Source organism: Prosopis cineraria, unplaced genomic scaffold (assembly GCF_029017545.1).
Source record: "Prosopis cineraria cultivar Desert tree isolate PC_DT_omini unplaced genomic scaffold, ASM2901754v1 PC2, whole genome shotgun sequence".
Taxonomy (NCBI): Eukaryota; Viridiplantae; Streptophyta; class Magnoliopsida; order Fabales; family Fabaceae; genus Prosopis; species Prosopis cineraria.
Genome location: NW_026555333.1, coordinates 43,106,708 through 43,128,988, shown reverse-complemented (window position 1 = coordinate 43,128,988; position 22,281 = coordinate 43,106,708). Strand labels below are relative to the sequence as shown.

The 22,281-nt window shown below is 32.9% G+C and overlaps 1 protein-coding gene across 3 annotated transcripts; it reads right to left on the bottom strand.

The window, feature by feature from the left end:
• Positions 1 to 636: 636 nt before the first annotated feature.
• On the bottom strand, positions 637 to 18,921 carry LOC129303123 (rho GTPase-activating protein 7-like). Of its 3 annotated transcripts, none has more exons than XM_054942197.1 (22): positions 18,379 to 18,915; positions 15,907 to 15,943; positions 15,656 to 15,732; positions 15,182 to 15,252; positions 15,020 to 15,098; positions 14,745 to 14,889; positions 14,428 to 14,547; positions 12,363 to 12,440; positions 12,103 to 12,158; positions 11,179 to 11,248; positions 9,734 to 9,821; positions 8,928 to 9,171; positions 8,466 to 8,687; positions 7,905 to 8,237; positions 5,521 to 5,570; positions 4,911 to 4,971; positions 4,735 to 4,818; positions 3,974 to 4,087; positions 3,719 to 3,885; positions 3,037 to 3,106; positions 1,830 to 2,036; positions 637 to 1,146 (listed from the first exon to the last, which is right to left on the bottom strand). In XM_054942197.1, exons 1-22 carry the CDS (start codon positions 18,430 to 18,432, stop codon positions 1,012 to 1,014), a joined length of 2,562 nt encoding a protein of 853 aa, XP_054798172.1. In that variant the 5' UTR covers positions 18,433 to 18,915; the 3' UTR covers positions 637 to 1,011. The 3 variants fall into 3 exon arrangements, with proteins under 3 accessions (XP_054798172.1, XP_054798173.1, XP_054798174.1); XM_054942198.1 differs by having other exon boundaries at positions 7,905 to 8,234; positions 18,379 to 18,914; XM_054942199.1 differs by lacking the exons at positions 637 to 1,146; positions 3,037 to 3,106 and having other exon boundaries at positions 1,866 to 2,036; positions 18,379 to 18,921.
• Between the last annotated feature and the right edge of the window lie 3,360 nt (positions 18,922 to 22,281).

Here is a 22,281-nt window from a genome sequence, read left to right as displayed (position 1 = left end):
TTTTTGAAGGTGGTTCAAGCCTATTTGGATGCACACCCAAAATCAATTTTGGATCCAAAAATCATAGTTTCGAAAAATCTTATAACAATCTTGATTTTCCTTTTAAAACTTCATCTGATATAAACTATTTTTCTTCTCTATTAGAGAATCAATTCTCAACATTTTTCATTTTCCACCATTTTTATAATTGATTTTTTAAAAAAATCCAAACATTTTCAATTATCAAAATCAATTTTAAAAAACTATTATCTATACATCATCATGTTTTGTTAATCAATTTTTTCTATAATTAATTTTTGTCAATTGAAATCCACACACTGATATGTGGATGAAACGGATTAAAAATCCATCTCAAGAAAATATTCTAAATTATAGTCAAATCAATGCCTGAGTTTAACCTATTAGCTTGAAATTGGTCTTGAAATAGTATTAGAATCTCAGCACATAAGTGATCAAAAGGCCACAATTTTCATGATTTTGCAACATCGCAGATAAGCAAAATGAGACTTACCAACTCCAAGATAAGTGGGGTCACCTAGTCATTGGATCCTTGTTGACAACCCAATGGCTTAACAAATACGTTCAGACAACTACACAAACTATGTACAAAGAAATCTGCTGCAACTTGAGTGAAAATTTACTCACAATAGATGTTTCATTCAATAAGATGCCACCCAACAAATAATTACACCAACCTCCAACCCCTTTCCCTAATGATACAAGGAATTAATAAGAAAAGAAATAAACTAACAATAAAGAGTAATAGCCTGATGACCAAGAGAAAAAGGTTTCCTCATCCAAACACCAATGTCCTTTTCACTAGCCAAAGAGAAAAAACGAAAACAGAACAAGAAATATGAGACACAGGACCACAAATAATAAACATGTACGCAGAGTCAGAATATACAAAAAAGGTCAGCACAATTCTTCCCAGATGATTTGATGAAGCATCAATTTGACAGGTCTACTCCATGACAGTGATGATGCAATGAAGACATCTGGGGAAGTTGTCTAACCATAGTTCAAGTCAAGGTTATGGAGCTGTTCCATCAACTGAGAACGCCTTTCCTTGAAGAAATCAAGACGTGTAGTTAATTCTACCAAGGTTGAGGATGCAACAGATGGATGTCTTCCGTATTCCATAACCTGGAAACGAAATCATCGACATTACCATTTGTAAGCAGAAAAATATCTAGCAGGTTGTATTATTGGGTAATGGTTTCCATGACCAGAACACTTACCAAGAATTTCTTTTTTTGTTTTTTGTTTTTTGTTTTTCTTTGTTTTTGAAGTACAAAAGAGAGATTCATTATAGTTACAAATCCCATTCAATGAAGACGTTAAATCAATAAAATTTGGGTTGGTCTCTGTATTTTGATTTTGTTTTGTTTTTAGTCCCAAAACTAACGGAGTTAATTTTGTTGCAACTATACTAACTCCTTTGCTCACATAGTAAAAATATACTAACATGGAAATAGTCAAATAGATATGATTAAAGATAAAAGGCAAGGGGGCAAAAAAACTTTCTTGTGCATGTAGATCAAACAGAATGTGGGAGACGAAGACAAGATTAAGTATATGTCAAAAATGGGTTAAACAGATTTAAATATACATCAGCAAAATTAATTCCATTGATGCCAACTAATAGTCCTTTTGTCCGCTTTTAAAACTATAGGACTAACATTGTAGACAGATCAAACTAAAGCAATTGAGAACAATGAAATAAAACCATAGGGACTAAAAACAAAACACAATCAAAATATAGAAACCTACTTTGTATTTTCCCTAAAATTTGCAACGGTCATATTTGCTGAATCTTTAACTCTTACCTCTGCTGCTCTTGATGTGGAGGGTAATGAGGTAGAATCAACAGCGCAGAGCTCATCGACAGACATGCTTGTTGATGCCTCAGTACTTTTAGAATCACATGGACTAGTTGAGTCTACCGGTTGCTTCCAAGAAGGCTGCTTACAACCATTACTGGATGCCAATGCTTGTCCTTTTACAGCTCTCAATTCTGCACCGAACAAATTCTCCTGTTGAAATGAAATCAAGGTTCTAACATTAGTTGCTTCAATGTGAGCACTCAAAACAATTAAAATAAGTTAATGAGCTAAGAGCAATGGAGCAGTGAATGGCATAAATTCCTGTCTTTAAAAAATTGAAGACCATTAATGTCTCACTGAATATAGCATGGGGATATGTGCCACGTGGATTTTTCCATGTTAATGAAATTATTCTAATCTTATTGGACTAGAAAGAGGAAGAACTATGTACCATTACTAATCTCAACTCAGTTGAAATAAGGTTTGGATAATAAACTTTATGTCTAGTTACTAACTTGTTAGCCTCAAAGCGAAATTGTCCATTAAGGGCAAGCACAGCTTAACAGTTAATTTCATAAAATAATCAAAAAATAGTTGATGATGTAAATTGAGATCCTTTACAATTTGAGTAAATTGAACTAGATATTCCTATATTGCAGCTTCATAATTTGACCAAAAATTGGGAGAATGGCAGAAGGGCCTCCAGAGAAGAAAATAACAATGAGGGCCCCATACATTTGAAGGTTCATCTATGCACAACAAAAGGTTCATCGATTCACTTGTGCATAAATTAACCTCCAGTTGTGCAGGGCCCTCATTGCTTTTTTTCTCCTCTGGGAGACCTCACTACCATCGTCCCAGTAATAATTTTTCTTCTTCCATTAAAAATCAGAGGGTGGTGATGGAAAACAAGCTGTTATTTTTTCCATAAACAAGATAACTTACGGCCAATTCTAGTTGAATGATTAACCTCAGCTGTCACAAATAAGTTACATTGTATGAGGAATGGAACAAAGGTATTATTCACACTAACAAAAAAGTTGACTAGAGAAAGATAGACTAGAAAATGTTTTAGGTAAGAAAAAGGAATGGAGCGATAGAATGGAAGAATATAAATTAAGAGGAAAAGCAATTGATCAGGCATGCATACTCCGTGCTTCTTTTTTTTTTTTTTTTGCCAAAAACATATTTTGAATGTTATGAAACATACCTCAGCCCTTTGTTTCCTTTCATTATTACAAAAGGCAAGGGTTGTATCAAAATCTTGCTGAAGAAATCTCCTGCATGAGTCAGACATGTAATTACAAAAGGATGTGGTAACTAACTAGTTTATATAGTTTTCATTTATAGAGAACCAAGAGAAACTGCAGCAGGAGACTAGATTTCAGTCGAGAAATGACAGATTCAATTAGAAAAAGCGCCATGAGATTTAACCCATGTTTTTTTTTTTTTTTGGCCGAGGGATTTAACCCATGCTGGCAAGTGAAGTAAACAAAGAAGCATTTCATGAGAAACCAAGAAAGCTCAAATAATTCAACAAAACAAGAAAAGGAGTCAATGTTTTATTCCTCTTTCCCCTTTTTTCAAGCAATTTTTTCTGATACGAAGTGCAACATTTCCAGTATCAATGCCATGAGTTAACAGTGGCTATTGCCAAGTTCATGTGCAACTGAAACTAATTTAAAGTTCCTCAGCAAATTCAGCTAACAATATCTCCACCAGAAAAAAAAAAAAACTTGGGAAATAGAATCCTGTCGTACAATGTTTTTTTTTTTTTTGTCAACATGGAGTTGGAAAAAGCTGGGTTCAGACATTATTCAATTCAGTTAATTTCTCATCATAGTCAGCAATAGTAAGCAAACTTCAAAGTTAGCACAACTCTAAATACTTACTGCTGAGGAGGATTTTGGATGTGTTGGTATCGCTCAGATGCATCAAGCAGCGAACCATAGTGATGCTGTCTTTGCTGATTCAGCTGATGGTGGAGTTCTGCAACTTTCTGCTTCAACCTGGCCACGTCAGCTTCAGCAAGTGCAATCTCCTCAAGTTCAGCTCTTGTCTTTACATAAATAAATTTGATAAGATTATGTGTACTGAAAATGTAATTAAACAGAAAAAGTAGTAACATCTGCATTAAATTTCCAAACCTTGGAATCCATTCCACGTGAGCCTGAAAACTGTCCTGAAGATATGCTCAAACCAACTTCTAATGCAGCTCTAAGATCCCTCTCAGCTTGCAACTGCTCTTGCAATCTTGAAACCTTTATTGTCACAATCAATCAGATCTTACATGGATAAAAAACAAGAAACACGTAGTAGTATGCATCCACAGAAAACAAAAAAGAAAGGAAGGCTCAAAATGACAGCATGATGGTGGGAGAAAACAGGAAATAGAAATAGGAAGAAATCAAAAGAAGGATATGGGGAAAAAAATAAGCAGTTGCAGGTGACTCTGATAGGGACTAGGTAGCATGGGATCCCTGTTGAGGGGGAAGAACCACTTTCATTGAGAACCATAAACAAACATTTCAAACTACTCGTAATGAGACTTAGGCATCCCATATTGCCTAATCTCTGACAAACTCCCTTAATGAAGAGCAAAATTGGAGAATAAAGAAATTGGTTAGGAAAAGAAAATAAAAGACTAGATTCTTAAGGTAAGTATAGAACTTCCATCTATCCTGCATTCCTGCCAAAAGTGATTTCTACAGAAGGGGGAACGAGGACTAGAACAAATTTGGACAAATAAGTAGCACACCGGAACTTTACTAAACAAAAAAGACAGATTTTGTCAGAAAAGTCAAGGGCATCAAACATATGCCAGCAAAGCGCAGAAAAGCCAGCACAAATCATACTAAAGCAGTCAAAATTCACCAGACAGCATAGATATATCAGTGGAGAAGAGTACATCTTGTTCAAGTGCCAAACGCCGCTCATGCAAAGCTTGCTTTCTTCTCTCTAAGCTTGCTTGTAAAATTGCATTTCCTCTAGCCTAAATAAAAACATGACCAAGTCCATAAATTAATAACACACATTCGATAATCTATATTTCTGGCATAAATGAGTTAAACAATAGTAATATACCTCCTTTGCAATTCTGTGTTGCAAATCACTTTTTGCAATCTCTAGTCTTTGAATAGCAAGCCTACAGACAAATAGATAAGAAAGCAACATTTATATGTCTATTTCTTTCTAGGAGGAAAAAAAGAGAGAACTGAAGCAAGTCATTTTTTGCAATCTCTGGTCTTTGAAAAGAGCAAGCCTACAATCAAATAGAAAAGAAATAAATATTTATGTCTATTTCTTTCCAGGAGAAAAGGAGAGAACGTGTATGAAGCAAATCACAAAATATACTTCTATAGCTTCAGAAAAAGCCAACAAGACATGCAACCAGTCCACAATCCTACCAGGTTGTGGGGACGGAGACAGGAGAAAAATTACTGTGAATTTGGGGAAAAAAACATACTAATGCCATAGTCCAAGGAGAGCGAGTAACCACTATAAAGAAACAGCAACAATAACAATATCAATCAACCAAAAAGAGGCCCTAAAAGCCAAGGATTTGATTGTGTTAAATCTGGAAAGTGGCACACATTATAAGCTTTTCACTCTGCAGTAAAAATAAACATAAAAATCTTGCTGGATAGCATTTTCTATTTAAAAAATAATAAAACAATAACCATAAGCTTCTTACTCTTCTTCTCCAGAAGAATCAACAGACTCCACTGAGGGTGTCCTTTTCACCTGCATAAATCATCAGATCACATTAACAGATGCATAGAACATCAAGTTTAAGGACACAATTACACAAAATGCATAGGAAATTGTACAGTGGCATTGTTGCACTCGTGAAATTAATTTATATCAGCTGCTGCCATATCAAGTTGACATGTTTAAATTGACAACTCATTTAAATTTATTATGACATGACTATATGTGAAGTATAGATTGCATTCGATTAAATATAACATAATAACATCATCCCATGATTTAGCTTCTAAAACTGTGAACATTTTGTAGTATAGTCTAGATTAGCAGTTTAAAGATATAGAATTCTTATATATTGTAGATAAGATGTTCTAAATAGTCAGATCTTTAGATAAAGCACCATAAACAAAATAATGAGATAAAGAATAAAATGATGATATTGACAACATAATGCAGAACAAAACAGAAATATAGAGGAAAAGGGGGAGAAGGAGAAATAGGAGGGAGATGTAGAAAGAAATAGAGGGGGAGGAGCCCCCAAAAAAAAAAAAAAAATTCAATGATCAATAAAAGGCTAACTGACCCAAGTAGGCCTTCATAAAGAGCCCAAGAGATAATTCCTAACAAGATAAAATATGATAAAAAAAAAAGACAATTTACAAAAGGATATCACATAACAGAAGAACAATTAAATCCAAAATAAAACTAATTAAATAATTTCTAGTTCCCATCTTTATACCAAACCCCTATTACAAATATTATTAACATCACGCCTAAGATTCTTTTCCCAGATTTCCTTACAGTGACCAGCCATAAATTTGACTGCTGCATAATATGCAGTAGTAGCTCTGAAATAGGAAATAGGAGCTACTTTTGTTAATCATTTATGCATTACAATTGTACTCCATGAAGTCAACTGCTGCATGATTTGCCAGATTTCATTTATAAAATTGCTCACCTGCCAAGTACGTTAGGTTTGGAGCTACTTTTTTTTTGGGGGGGGGGGGGTTTAGCACCTTTGATTGAAGCCTAACACAAGAATCTCTACAAATTTTCTGTCTTCACCTTTTTTGTTAGTAAAACTAGCCTCACAGCTTCAGACTACAACAATAAGAAGAAATCTAATCCCATTAGGCATGATTAGTTACATGGATTGAATGATGTCATTGTGCTCAATCAACAATCAAATCTTTGGATATGTTAAGTAACCAAAAGGCCTCATTTAATATCTTCATTGAGTATTCTCTTAGATCTTCTTATGCCCCTCTTTGCAAGACTTAAAACTATCTAATTCACCCTCCTCACCAGCACCTCCTATGGCCTTCCTTGTACATGTTTAAACCATCTCAAATGATTTTCTACCTTTTATCCTTAATATATGCCACAACAACTCTTCCTCATATATAATCATTATGAATCTTATCTTTTCTTGTATGCTTACACATCCATTTCACATCTTCATCTCCACTACGCCAACTTTATGTTCTTGTCACTCTAACACATCACATAACGAGTTTTATAACAGTTGGATAAAACTTCCTTTTAAGCTTTTTAGATACTTCTCAGTCATAAATAGTTCCTGTAGCCTTTCTCCATTTGAATCACCTTGCTTGTATGCTATGTGCAACATCCCCATCAATTTCACCATCATTTTTGTATAATTGCTCCAAATATCTAAACTTTGCCACTTGTGGTATGATCTGATCCCTAATTTTAGCCTCCAAATTATTGCTACCTACTCTCTTATCAAATTTGCAGTGCATTTATATTCCATCCTTTTGGATCCTTAACAGTCTAAAAATTCACAACCTTTTTAAGGGGTTCACCATGTCAAGAATGCAGTGCAAATCAGAGGCTTTATTTCATTAATGTGTTTTTTATGTTCCTATAGTGTTTTTTGTTTGAGGATGACATTCCTATACAACTGCATGTTGTTTGAACTCCTGGAAAAATTTCCTCGTTTTGCTTAGAAAAAAGGGGTAACATGAACAGGGAGTTGTGTTCAATCTGTAATGAGTTAAGGAATTATTATTTGAGGCTTTGGTTTATTAAAGTTTCCTGTGAAGATTAGGAACACCTGATAATCATGTTAAGATTTATTATCCTAGTAGCATTAAGTGGATACACAGGTTATTATGTATCCAATTTAAAGACATAAACGGTGATTGGTTACTTTGAAATATTTGAGCTATACCATCTCTACCTTCGCTCCCCTACACTCCTCTTTGATCAACATTTACCTTCTGAAATATGAAAAATGATAGAAATTAAAGAACAGTGCAAGACAGTGCACACAGCCCATATTGGTAAGTTGTTAAGAGCAGCGATGGTCAGGGAAACAAAAAAACAAAAAAACAAAAAATAACTCACATTGCTCCTTCCCCAGAATGCTGATCGTTTAGAACTGACATTGGTGTTACTAGATCTACCAGTTTGCTTCCCAGAACCTGGTTCATTTCCAGGCACAGAAAAGTGATTACCAGGATCCATTGAAGATAATATTTCACCCATAGAACGATAAGACTCAGGGCCAGGCAACATATTTGTAGCATCCTTCTCATCAGCTGAATTTTCGTTTCCCTTCTGCTTGTTTGGATCTGTAGAATGTTTGGCATCAGTATCAGCATTGGAATTTGCAATCTCAGCCTTAGCATGGTAACCATTGGAGGATCCAGCATCAGAATCGTCACCACCAAATACCTGCTGATAAAAAGAGAAGGCTGATGATTACGGTATGATTATTCTCCACACCTCAGTCATTTCATCTTGATTAAAAATACTAATCAAAGCATTTAATTTGAATCATGACCAGGAAAAAAATGGAAGCTTGAAATTCTTTAAATATTATTCCCCTCTTTTGTACTTTATTTAAGAAGAATGAGTTCGAAGGAAAATAGTGATAATAAATAGGGGGACTAAATGAGAGAGAACCTTGTAATCGTACAGATCACTGCCAGCATAACCACTACTTTCACTCATTTTTCCACTTTGCACACGAACAGCATCATCATCTGTCTCTTGATCAACTTCATTCTCTGCATCATGGTAACCATTGTCTTTCACATCGACATTATTATCGTCAGTGGAATCCTCAGTCTCACTGTTTTCAACCCTAGAGTCTGCCGAAATGGAGCATCTCTGTATAATTTCATCCTGAAACAACAGCAAGAAGCTAAGCGCCTGATTCAAATTGGAAAATATATATATATATATATATTAAACAGGCACTAGGTTAGCAAATTTAAATTTTTATCAATTCAAATTACGATCTGATCTTAAAAATGCAATAACAACACGCAGTCACACGCTAGTATTGAAGATAAACAAACCCTAAGGCTATCAATCACCATTTCTTTTTAACAAGCAATAAAAGGTTGACTGAGAGTATCTTACATAAAAAATACTATCATACTCTTCCAACAAAGTCGTAATGATTGCTTGAGCATTATTAGCAGCATTAGCAGCTGCAAGAAGCTGAGCTGAACTATCACCACTAGTATCAAATTCATCCTCCAGTTCACATTCTCCAGCTAGTAAAGGTCTTAAGAGCAATGGTGCCATGCAAGCAGCAATAGCAGATGGAGTCATTCGGTTCTCAAGAGAATAAGAAGCAATTTTATGCATCATCTTCAGAATTCTGCATAGGTAGAGATATCAACATTTATTACATTCCAAGACATGTCATTATTAACATTTAAATATTTTAATAAACAACAATTATTTTATCTCTCAAGGGACATCACAATGAATAACCAACAAGTAGTATTTCTAGTTCATTTCTTATAAATGACACGTTACATGAAAATCAGTGATTTACTAGGAATGACTGTTGGTTAGGACTTAGGAAGCTCCTATTAGTTAGTATAAATAGGAGGAGGTGTTAATGTAATGAGCATCTAATGAATGAATAATACTCTTTACACTCACAATGGAATAATGATTGACCTCCAGAGAAAAATTAAGAAGCTTTCTCCTCAGATCCAGTTGTTTTAACAATTCTACCATTGTCTTTAATCAATATCAATATAAGCTTATAAATTCAAGACAGTATTCTTCTGAAAATTTCCAAAACCTAAAATAATAATCTCTCAGATGGAATTACAAATTTGGCACACAATAGAATGACATCATGCACATGGATATTTGTGGAACATATCATCAATCAGAGTCTAGAGGGGAGCCACAAAAGCGAGGGTTACCTCTGTAATAAACGTCGATTAGGCTCTGGAAAGGTTTCCAGTATAGCAGAGCGCATCGCGCTGATCCTAGCTTCCCTCCTATCAATTTCTTGCCAAGTAAAAAAGTACAGAACATCATTAGTGTTACATGTAAAATGTAAAGGTGGTATTATTCAACCAACAGACACATTCTACATACCTCCTATTCATACTAATAGGAGAGTCCCCTCATACCTCCTATTCATGTCCCTTTACTGCCTAACATCACTATCATATAACATTGCTTTGCTAGTCTTATAGCCGTTCAACAAAACTTCTCTTTTAATTTATTTAGTATCTTCTGATCACAAAGAACCCCCAATACCCTTCTCCATTTTAACCATCCAGCTTGTATTCTATGTATGACATCCCTATCAATTTGTATGATTGATCCTAGATAGCTGAACTTTGTCACTTGTGGTATGAATGAATCCCCAATTTTTACCTCCAGATCATTTCTAACTTGCCACTTATTGAACTTACAATGCATATATTCTGAGTTTAAGATCTGGTTTTTCACAAAATCATTTGCATTCCAAACACAGCATAATTCAGTGCTTCTAGATTTGCAACAAACAACATTGCATGTCACCATGTGGCATTTTCTCACTAGATCAGAAGTATCTGCATCTTCTCATATGTATTATATCATGAATTCAATAAACAAATTTGAAATACTTGTATACAAATTCGAACATAAGACCTAATGCATTGATCAGCAATTATCAACAAAATTGGATGATCCATTCAAATTTTCAAGCATTCTTGACATGAAAGAGAAACAATATTCAAAATGTAAAACTATCCAGTACAACAAAAAATGAGAAAAATAATAAAAATTTTGATGCAAAACAGTGAAGGAATGGGAAGGAGAAAATGGAGAAAGATTCGGAGGATGATAGAAATTTAGGGGACGATACAGTGTTGAGGGAAAGGTATAATAATGACAAAATTCTCAATCTTTATTCAGGTCACAAGAAAGTCTAACATCAAAATAACCTTAGCACTATTTATGAAGCCCAATATAATCTATTATCTATATCTATATATAATACAAAAAACTCTAACAACTACTGTTCATGAGCCATGAACAGTGTGATTCATTTTTTAGACTCCATGCAATGTAACTCATACTAGCTATTCAAATGACAATAATCTAAACCTAATATAATCCTAAAACATAAGATAAAAGATAAATTCTATCCTAATTTGAAATTCAAAATAAATTAAATCCTGAGTTTTAAAATGAGGATAATGACAATTCTAACTAGGTTTTTCCATATATTTCTAGCATCACATTTTTTAATGTATTAAAATCCTTTCTCAATTCAAGTTTCATACAAAGCATTCAGGATTTTAGAAGAACACATGGCATCTATTGTTAAAAGCATGGCAAGAAAAGAAATAAAGCACAAAACAAAACTTACTATAAGCCTCTAACAAAGCAGTGCAGCATGATGCTGGAACTGGAGATGAAGGTAGCTCCCTTAATACATGCTGTGAATAAAGCAAGAAAGTTACGATACAAAATGCTTAAAAAACAGACTTTTTTCATAGTCCAGGATTCATATTTTATCAGTTGAATAAAAAAATACTAACTATTTCCTGATTAAATTCATTAACCCTCAAAGTTAATGAAATGATGCACGATTGATCTACAGCCTCAAGTTAGTAAGGACCGAAAACTAATTGAGAAGCAATAGGCCAAATATCTGAATAGTTCACGTAGTTAATGAACTTATTAAGTGTTTGGACAGGGGAAAGGGTAAGGAAAAAACAGCTGAGGAAAATCGTACATTCAGCAATTAAGACTTACTAAATAAATTCCAGTTGTTTAGCAGTTCTTTATGGTCTACTATATGCTACTTCAAGAAGTTTTTGGAACCTTAGGGCACACAACACAATTTTTATATTGATGTCATTGTCTGCTCTTGCTTTTACAGTTTCTGTCACATGCCCTTCTGTGGTGCTTGAGATAAATATCTTAGGCTTTGTAATCTTCTTTGACTCTAATTAAATTTCTTCTTTCATTTAAAAAGGGAAAGAAAAAGAAGTCCTCACAAACTTAAAATCTCCTATACAAAAAATTGACCCTACTAAATTCAATTTTCATGGTTGAGGGATTTGTAGCTTACATAACATTCACAGGCAATCCTACAGCACATGTAGAATATTACATAGTATGCTACAGTGTGTTCAACAAATAATTTGGTTCTGCATTCATGTACTTAAACTGGATAAAAATTCAATCAGCAAAAGAGATTTTTCTCCTCAATGCTATAGTATGTTCACACACAATTTGGTTCAGATTACATTTACTTAAGCTAATAAAATCAACAAAATATAAATACCTTAACACAGTCACCAATAACATGAGCATCCTCATCAGAAGAAAATTCATTCTTGCCTGAAAAAATGAGTAAAAATAAGGAATTTGGAATCCATGCTTGAAAAGAAAAATAAAAATAACTAAGAATCTAAGGTCGAATAGCATTTTTGCTGGTCTTTCATCTGCAACAAGGTTGAACCACGGAAAAAACCTCAAATGGTGATTCTGATTTGGCTATACATACACCAACAGGATCAACAGGCAGTGAACCATTATTAGTACCTTGCTCATATTCTTGAACTCTCCGATCTACCTCCTCAACATCTGCAGATTGCCGCAAAATTCCTTCAACTTTAGTTCCTGCAAAAAGACATGATAAAATGAACAAAACCTCTTAACTAAAGAATAAGTATAACACGTTCCATGCATTATAATTCTTTTGCCCTCCATTGTACAATTGGATGTATTTCCAATATGCTTAGCAACACAAAGTGAAAGGCATTTAAAACTTAAAGCAAATCAAATGATAAACAATTCAAAGTTATAAGCTGAGGCACAACTGTAAGGATTTAGATGTAGACCAACAACAAAATTAAGAACTGCGTTTCACAACCCCATTCAAGAAAGCCCAACTCAATTCTGTCAACACAAATCTGAACAAATTATTGTAAAACAATATAGTTTCTACTTTCTAGCCAACAAACCTCATATTGTGCAGACAACTCGTGCAATTTAAAAAAAAAATGGTTGACAAACTCAAGTTTCTTAATAACCAGGTGGTTAAATTTTATTTTTTTTTCAATCAAGAGACCTGAAATAATGACTAAAAGCTGAACTAACTGATGAATTTTTACCTTGAATTACAGATTGCAAACTGTTATTATGTTGCTGACATAAAAAAAGCCTTGACTTCTGTCTTAACTATCAATGCAAGCATTGACTAAAATAATTTAAAGTTAAACTCATGACTTCTTTCATTGAATCTCCTTGTTAGACATGCAGAGAAACTTGATATCTTGCGTGCTCTATTATTTTGACATCCTTTTTTTTTTCCAAATAAAAATGTCTATTATTGTAGCTTTCCTAGGGTTAACACCTTATTTTCTCCTCCCAGTAGAATTCCACTAATATCAAAAGAATGTCTTAAAATGTCAAACTCATCCCATAACGCACAGGAAGCTACTTAGTTTATGTTTTCTTCTGTTTATCAAGCATAACATTAGCGTAAATTTAAGTTGATAACATAAAACTGGAAATATGGTAATTGGCAAATGAAGATGTTTGCACACACGCACAACTCTCAGACACATTATGGCAGCCCCTCTCCTCTTTACCTATGGTAATAAAAAGATAGAGATCAACTAGAACATAAACTTACAATGAACAACACATAATTAAGACTCCTACTCCTAGCAAACTCTCAGACTCCAAACAATGATAAACTTGAAAATTAACCCTCTCCGAAAAACTCTCCCTGGAAAAAGCGCGGCAGAAAAAAAAAATGGAAATGCGCAAATGAAAATTGAGGCTCTCATTATTAATCAGACGCTCCAATGCCATGTGAAATGAAGTGATGATTTCTTGTAGATCACAGTGAGCGTATTTATAATAATAAGAGGCTCCAGCACAATTAATACTAATAAATACATACATTGGAAAATCCCTACAAATCTGCCTATGTAATGATTCTATACTCATTGTAAATAATTTCTTTAATTACATGAATATTCTCTAGCAATAAATCTATCTACATTAGGACACCTAGACACCTCATCCAATTTAATAGTTGAATAATATCTACACTAGGACATTTAGACATTGCACTGTACTTCAAGAATTTCACAGCAACTAATAATTCATCTACTGACATCCTTTGTACACATAGCTCTCAGAATTCTTGACTTGCTTCCCTTGAGCTGCCTCCTAGACATTCTCCCCGTCATACTCCTTGGCTACATCTAATCACAACAACACAATAACACAACTACCAGATATCTTCAAGCTACTTCTCTTGAGTAGTCTGCTTGACCTTCTTTAGCTAATCTTCACTACTTGAATACCCATGAATCTTGAATGAGCATAGGCTAGAGCTATTACAGAGAAGGGAGGATTATAGCTGCCTTTTGGGGAGTTAATAAGAGCTCCAACCCTAAAAAACACTCAAGTAATTACACATAATCATACACATATACCTGCTCCCCTATTAGTTTTCGCTTTTAAACAAACCACATACGAAGGGGATAAATACATATCTCCAAATGATTACACAGGGAACAATAGGTGAAAAGAAATGCATTTGCACCACAAGGTTATGGCAATCAAGCCCTATTTTAAAATCATAACTTACCATGCTTCTCTAAAAACTGAAGAGCTTTTTCAAGGAAGGATGGACCACCGTCAATATCTTCAAGTGCAAGTAGAATTGGTCTTCCAACAACCAATGACTTAACTGGACGCTTATCTCTCCCTAAAGGCACAATATAAATTCAAGTGACAATAAGAATGACAACAACCTTGACAAAACAACAAATAAAATAGTATAAAAAATAAAAAAACAATCAAAACCAACAAAGAAAAACACAGGGAAGAACAACCAACATGATTATAGAAATCAGTTATTACTTTAAAAAAAAGAAAAAAATGTAATGAAGAATTAGAACAAACATTGATGGAAAGACCCTTCAACAGAATCACTCGCATCACTACGAAAGATCCCATTTTGTCCCATGACAAGAGCAGCACTTGGTGCTTGAGCAAGAGCTTCCTCAAGTGCTGTCTTCCATTCATACAAGTCTTCTGATGTCTCAGCCTGATGTTTGACAAGAGAATGGTGGAGAAATTTATATAAAAAGACAATTTTAAAATGGCTATTACATATCACAAATAATTATAATTGAAGCTCATTTTGTCACTTAAAAATTTTATTGTAAATAGAGCACCTTAAGAGTGAATGCTCGACCATCACGTCCATCCGGAAACAGTACTGTGAGAAGCTTTTTATCTTCTCTAACAACAACACTGGAAGATGTATAACTCAAGTTATTATTAGAAAACAGATAACCATAATGTTAAATAAAAAATATGTTAATTATCTTACGTACCTCCCTGAATTGTTTAAGTCAATACCACCCAGTGTTAGATTAACTTCACCACCTCTCTGAGGAAGCGCGCTCTGCATAATCAATTAAAATAAAAACAATTACAAATACTAACATCAAAGTTGTAACTCCCATATATTTCAGTTGGAAGGAGTCACACAAGTGAAGACTGAAGATTGTCATAAAGCAATCCAGCCACTCCGACCTTATGATAACAACTATTAACTAAATGAAATGTCATTTACCAAAAATAAATTGCACAATGCATATTCATATTCTGATGTTGATAGGTGGGCATGGTTTAGGCAATCGCACCTTACTTTTCATGTGCAAGTTCATTGTACATACCCAAATATCTGCTTATTTTAGAGCAGAAGCATACAGAAAGAAAAGAAATAATTTGACACGAGAAAAACAAAATCCATGTTGAGACAATCAAATAACTTGAAACGACTTAGCCATTTATGTGACACTAACAGGGTCGTTTTTGAAAAAAACCAATGATGTCCGTGTAAGTATGAACCAACGCTTCTTCCAAGACTTCCAGCCTATTCCTACAAAAATTCAGAACAGTACAACAAAGATAAATATTTGTATGATTCAATACATTTGGATATGTAGTCTAATAAAAAAACATTAAGAACAGAAGAGCCACCTCAGAAAATAACCCCTTTGTCCTTATAAGAGAGAAAGGAAAGTAAGCGAGGAAAATCTGTAGAATAACCAACCTTTAGAAGATATGAAAAGTGGGCCACTTTTAAAAACCTGTCACAAATCACCAAAATGTTAGAAAGCCAAACAAATAACCACTTGATCACTTCTAACTAAAACGCATTTAAAATCAAGCAGCTATTACTTGTGATGGAAATATTTTAAGAATTTCCACCAGCTTTATCTTGAAAAGTAGCACCAAATTTGGAGAATAAAAATGCCATTATAATCCAGCAGAAGAAAGACAACACAAAAGTAAGATGGAAAAAAATAAACTCAAAATTATCAATATTAAAGAACAACATGGCTTATTTACCTCTTTTTGGATAAATAAACAAGCAAAAGTTTCATAATAGGATGGTAAATTATATGATAAAAAAGAACAAGAGAAGAAGCTGTATGAGGCCTCTGATCAGCAGAAAGTCAAAAGTGCTAATCTACAGTGTCCAGATAAACAGCTTGACCTTTGAAGGAGCTTTTGATTTCCAAATTGCCTTGTTAAATCTTTCCCTAGCACAAGAGTGCATACAATAGATAATGTAAGGTTTGCTTACTACACGCTGCAAAGATCATTATTCCAAACTCTCACCCAGAGTGAAAGAAAAGATGGTCTCAAAAGGAAGCAAAAGGATTATCATTCTATACTCAACCTAATGAATCCCTATTAAAATGAAAGTTCAACAAAAGAGAATATTCCCTCTGGTCCTTAATTTAAACAGAAAATCACATAGAAGCCACATGTAAGGAATTTAATTACTAATAGGTCCCCTTTACATGTCAACATGTGTTATAGTGTTATTTACATGTCATCCTGTGACATTTTGCACAGAATGGGACCTATTGATAATTAAGTTCCTCAACGGGACTTTCGATTTTCCCTTATATAAATCACTTTTCAATACCTCACCAAAACAAAGAAATAGATTGAGGGCATTTTTGGAATAAAGCAAGTAATGCTCCAGAAACTATTTCAAAATGATTTACATTTTGGACCATAAAACTCTTCTGGAAAGTGACTTGTATAAAGAACCAGAGGGAGGAATCCTGAAAAGACCAAAGTTTTTGTACAAAAGAATTACGCAAAGATGAAATTTGATAGTCTCAAAAAGGCATAAAAAAAACGAACATTTCCCGCCCAACTACTCTCCCAAAATCTAATAAGAAGGCTATCACTCACCCTAATAGATATTTCTGAAAAAGACAAACCCTTGAGATATAAATCTCCATAGAGCGCATTAGTAGCATTGATGGTCAGGTTAGTATCCTACCCGTTCCAATTTAAGCCACTCTCACTCTAAATGACCTAATGCCATAGACTAAAGTATCAATGGCCATGGACTACAAATTGTCCAGAAGAATTTGAAAACTAGAGAACAAAACAATCAAACAGTAAAAACTAAAATATTCAATGAATACCAATACAATTTCAGATAAACAAGAAAATGGAGTTATAATAGTGAATAGTAAAACTTAAAAACAAAAGTATAATGCTTAAGTGGGTATAAGTATACAGATAAATAATGGATCTATGGATATATAATTAGTTCTCTAAATGATGTTTTGCCAAAATAAAATTGAAAAAGGATGAATAAAGAAAACAAGATGACCAAGTTCTAACTTCAAAATATCAAACCATCTCTGAGGGAGAATGAGGGATAGACACATATTAAGTTATAAAATATTTAACCATGCACAAATAGAAGATCGCTGCATAAATAGAAACCCCACAATAAAAATCCAGAAGACAATCATCTACCATGATATATCATTTAACTAACCATCAATGAAGGAAATCAACACAGTCCAACTGACTGGACTAGGTCCCTTCTCAATGGGCTGTGACAGAAAGGACAGTAGAATAGATTCACTTTACCCTCTACATTATTCTTCTTTGCAATTCAAGCTTATAGTTAGGTCATGCAGCACCCTTTAGTTCTTTTTCCAAATACTGCAAATAAAATTCCTCTAAATTCAACTGCTTCAGTCATGAAGTTCCTTTTTATGCCAATGCACTTACTTGTTACCATCATCTATCAAGGACGCTCTCATCTGTTAACAGACACCCCTCTTTTCAAAGCCATCACCATTTATATATGTAGGCAATAAGACTAGTGGCCCCAAGAAAACGGTCCAAACTTTTGGAAACAGGTATTCATAGGAAATTTAAAAAGTACACTAGAAGGAAAATTCTTTTCCACCCCTCGCCAGAATTTGAAATTTCAGAAATCACTAAGGGGTAAATACATCTTGCACAGAATTCCTCGTCAAATTCAACAGTTAAACGCAACGAAAACTCAGCAAGGCCTTACTTAACTTTCTTGAATATTGTCTTCTGTGACTACATTTTGAAGGCACATAAACGCTATATAATCAAATACGTTCACTTTAAAATCGCAACCGTTCCGGCATGTGATTCAACTCTAATTAAAATCCATAAAGAAAACTCCTTCCCAGCTGGTATATATCCTTCATACCAAGAAGAAACATACCGTGTTGGAAGCGGCAGGTCGCGGCCGCTCAAAAGAAGCCGAAGAGGCCGACATTTCCACAGGGTATCACAGAAGAATCAACTTCATTGTGACTGAGTCTGAATCCGACCATAACCATCATCCAAAATTATCAGCATTTCAAATCCGCGAGTGAGCTCCGACTCCAACAGCGACAAAGACAAATCAGAGAGATTTGACTTCAAATTTCCAGACTTTCAAACCTTCGACTGAGATGCGAACATGGGATTCATCCGTCACTTCAACCTCCCAACCAGTTCCCCAGATGTCATTTACTCCAAAGACAAAAAAATTGAACGAATGAACTATCCACAGAAACCCCACGAGACAAATTCTTCTCCACCGGAAATGAAGGGTATCTCTATTTTCTCTTGTCTCACTTTTTCCGGTGAAACTCTCTCACTTTTCTATTAGATTAGGTAAAGGGAGCTATAGTGGTTGTCACGGAAATGCGAAAATCTGAAATTGTGCTTTGCTTTTCACCTACTTCTGGTCTCTTTGCGCCAAGGAGAGAGAGGGAGGGAAACAGAAGAGGAGGAATAGAGTGAGGGTGAGAGACCGGGTTGGGTTGGGTCCTCTATAGTCAACGTTGAATCTGTTGAAGTCAGGATCCAGTAATAACAGGACACGTCAGCAACATAATTAGTATGAGCCTCTAGATTTCATGAATGGATATTACTTCCCTTAAGAAGTGAGATTTTGAGGAAATATAGAATATTAAGGTAAAAAAAAACAGGGAAAAACAATATAGGAATATAGGAACTAGGTAGCTAGCATCTCTATATCATTCCGTGAACAAATCGTCCCTGTTCTGCACATGACTAGATGCTTGGTAATTGTTATGATTAACCTCACTTCCATCGCACAACCTTGTTGATTGAATCATTCCTTCCTGTTCAAGGTGTAAGCTTCTTCTTTCTTCTTTTTTTTTTTTTTTAATTTTGAAGTTAATTTTGATCCAAGATATAATAAACTTAATATTTAAAAAATTATTTTTTATTTTATTCATGGTATTTGTTAACCCAATTTCTTGATTTTTGCCATCATCATTCTTAATCTATGTTTAATTTAATTTATTATTAGTAGTTGGGTTAAGGGCAAAATAAATCACAATATATTTTCATGAAAATAAGAATATAAATATCTTTTTATTTATACTTGAATTATAGTTGAAAATTGTTTACATTGTAGATTGAAAGGAGTATATTTTTTGCATATTTATTGATTTATTGATACTGATATGTTTTTTACTTTCTCTAAATCACAAGTCATACCTAATCATATTTCACATGCTGGATGAAAAAAATGTTTCTTTATTCACAAAAGAAAGACATTTTTTGTCTAAATATATTTTTTCTTTTTACCTTTAAACCTTTACTATAAGAAGTGAAAAGAAATGTTTAGTGAGATTATGTGAGTATTTTCTATACTCACATTAATTAATATATAAGGATAAATTTTAAAAATTAATTTTAAAAATATTTCTTACATTTTGGACCAAATTTAATTTTACAAAATGTTATATAATTTGAACCGGAATGAGTATGTTAATGCATAAAGTTTGATGAATGGGTTACATATAGTGTTTTTATTTTGAATGGTAAAACTCAGTATGAATTTTATGGTATATTTGTAGAACTTAAAATTCTTTTTCAAAAAAAAAATCTAACTTTATGTGTGCAATATCTTGTGGCATTTAAGTAAGTCTAACAACGATATTTATGGTTATTAATGAATATATAACAAAGATCCGACAACGTAGGGAACATATAGATAATAAATTATGGTAATGTTTATTGAGTTAGATATTCTGACCAAATAAAGTAAATGATATATTGACCAATTTGCTTGTTGTTAATGAAATATTATGATATTGAAACTTGCATCATTTTCATAACAAACTTTTAATAAAATATAATATATTCCATCTAGTTACTCAGGCAAACTGAGATAGTAGTTGCACCCTTAAAAATATTTTAAAAATATGTAACTTTTCAATTTTGTCTTTCTTTACAATTAATAATTATAATAAATTGTTATCTAGGAATTTAAATAATAATAAATAAAGAGTAAAATTTAAAAATAAATTAATTACTCTAACTTTATCTATATTCCCTTCATTTTTAAATATAAGATAAACTACCATGAATTTATTTGTTTTTATTTATAAGAAAAACTATAAATTTTAACAAGATATTTATTACATTTTTCTCAAATTGTCTCTTATAAAGTCAATGTTTATTTTCACTAGATAAATTTATTTTATTAATTACAGGGTTAATTTAGTCTAACTTTTTTAATTTTAAATATAATTATTATACTTAACCAAACTTTTTGAATTGATTTTTTTCTATATTTGAAAATGGAAGGAGTATTAAAAATTAACAAGGCTTTTGAAATTTACCTTATAGTATTAAAGACAGGGAGGAGGAGGAGTACATTTGTTTTTACTACAATTAGAAATTAGAAATTTAGAATTATTGAACATGCAACAAAGGTCCGGCAATGTGGGGAACAATAAATATTAAATTTATTGTAATATTTAATGTGTTAGATATCCTGACCAAATAAAGTAAATTACAGACAAACAAACAGCAAGTGATGGCATACCATTTGTAAATGAAATATTATGATTTATAACTTTTTCAAAATAAATTTTCAATAAAAATCAAGAACATTCACAAAAATATAATAATTAACTTCTTTCTTGTCTAGGGGCAAAACTCAAATAGAATGAAATATAGTTTTTTCCAACCATTGACACTACTAATTTGGATTGATCACGAGTCTTAATTAGAGTCTTTTCAGTCAATTGAATTGAAATATAAAATAATTAATTTTAATTATTATTTTGTAGCCGATATCATCTGATGGAATAAAGATTAATGTTGTCGTTTGGCATGCATAAACACTTATATAAATTATTTCTATAATATATATTAAATGAACATCAATCCTTATTCATATCAAAGGGTCATAAAATACTAATCTCAATGAAGTTTTTAAAAATTATAACTCAGCATCGCGCATGCTTCTTAGGATTCAGTGTATGGTAGTTTAACTGCTCCCTTGGACTTTCGTATAACAGTTTATAAAAGGAATCTTACTTGGAACTATTTTAATGCATACACGTGTGTGTGTGTGTGTGTGATGAGAATAATAGTATTCAATCACAGCATTTTCAATTTTCATGCATGCTAAACTTAAGAAAAAAAGTAGAGACTATATGACAAATAAAAGAAAGGAAAATAATGCGCCTATTGCTAGTTAATTTATGTACGAGAAGTGAGAACAAGTGACAATTATTGGATAATTTCATACCTAGTAAATTAATTAAATTAGGTTATATAATTAGAAAAAAGTTAGTATATACATGAATTCAAACAAAACAATATCATCCTTGAATTTTGTATGAAAAAAGTATTAATTTCACCTAATTTAATTAATTTACTAGGCATGAAATTATAAAAATAATTTATTTTTAATGTAAAATAACTTATAAAAAGAACTAAAAGGCAACTTATAATACACATAAACACACATATAAAACCGATAGGTGTGTTTTGTTTTTTGTAAAGGGGGAATGGCATTAAAGAACTAAGAGATGGAATTAAATTTAAATAGAGATTAAAAGAATTGGAAATCAGAAATGAGGACTAAAGATCCTTTAATGAATTGGTTTAAATCTTCTTTACTCTCATTACATGATTCGTAACCATCAAAATAAGAATTTGTAAGTAAGATTCACTAATTTTAAAAGGCAAAATTTTTCAAACATAACACCATTTTCATTGTGAAAATTGGTACATGTGATATATTTGACAAGTTAAATGCCCTATTTTCATATATTAAAACAAGAATCTAACTTGCAAGTTATTTGTGAAC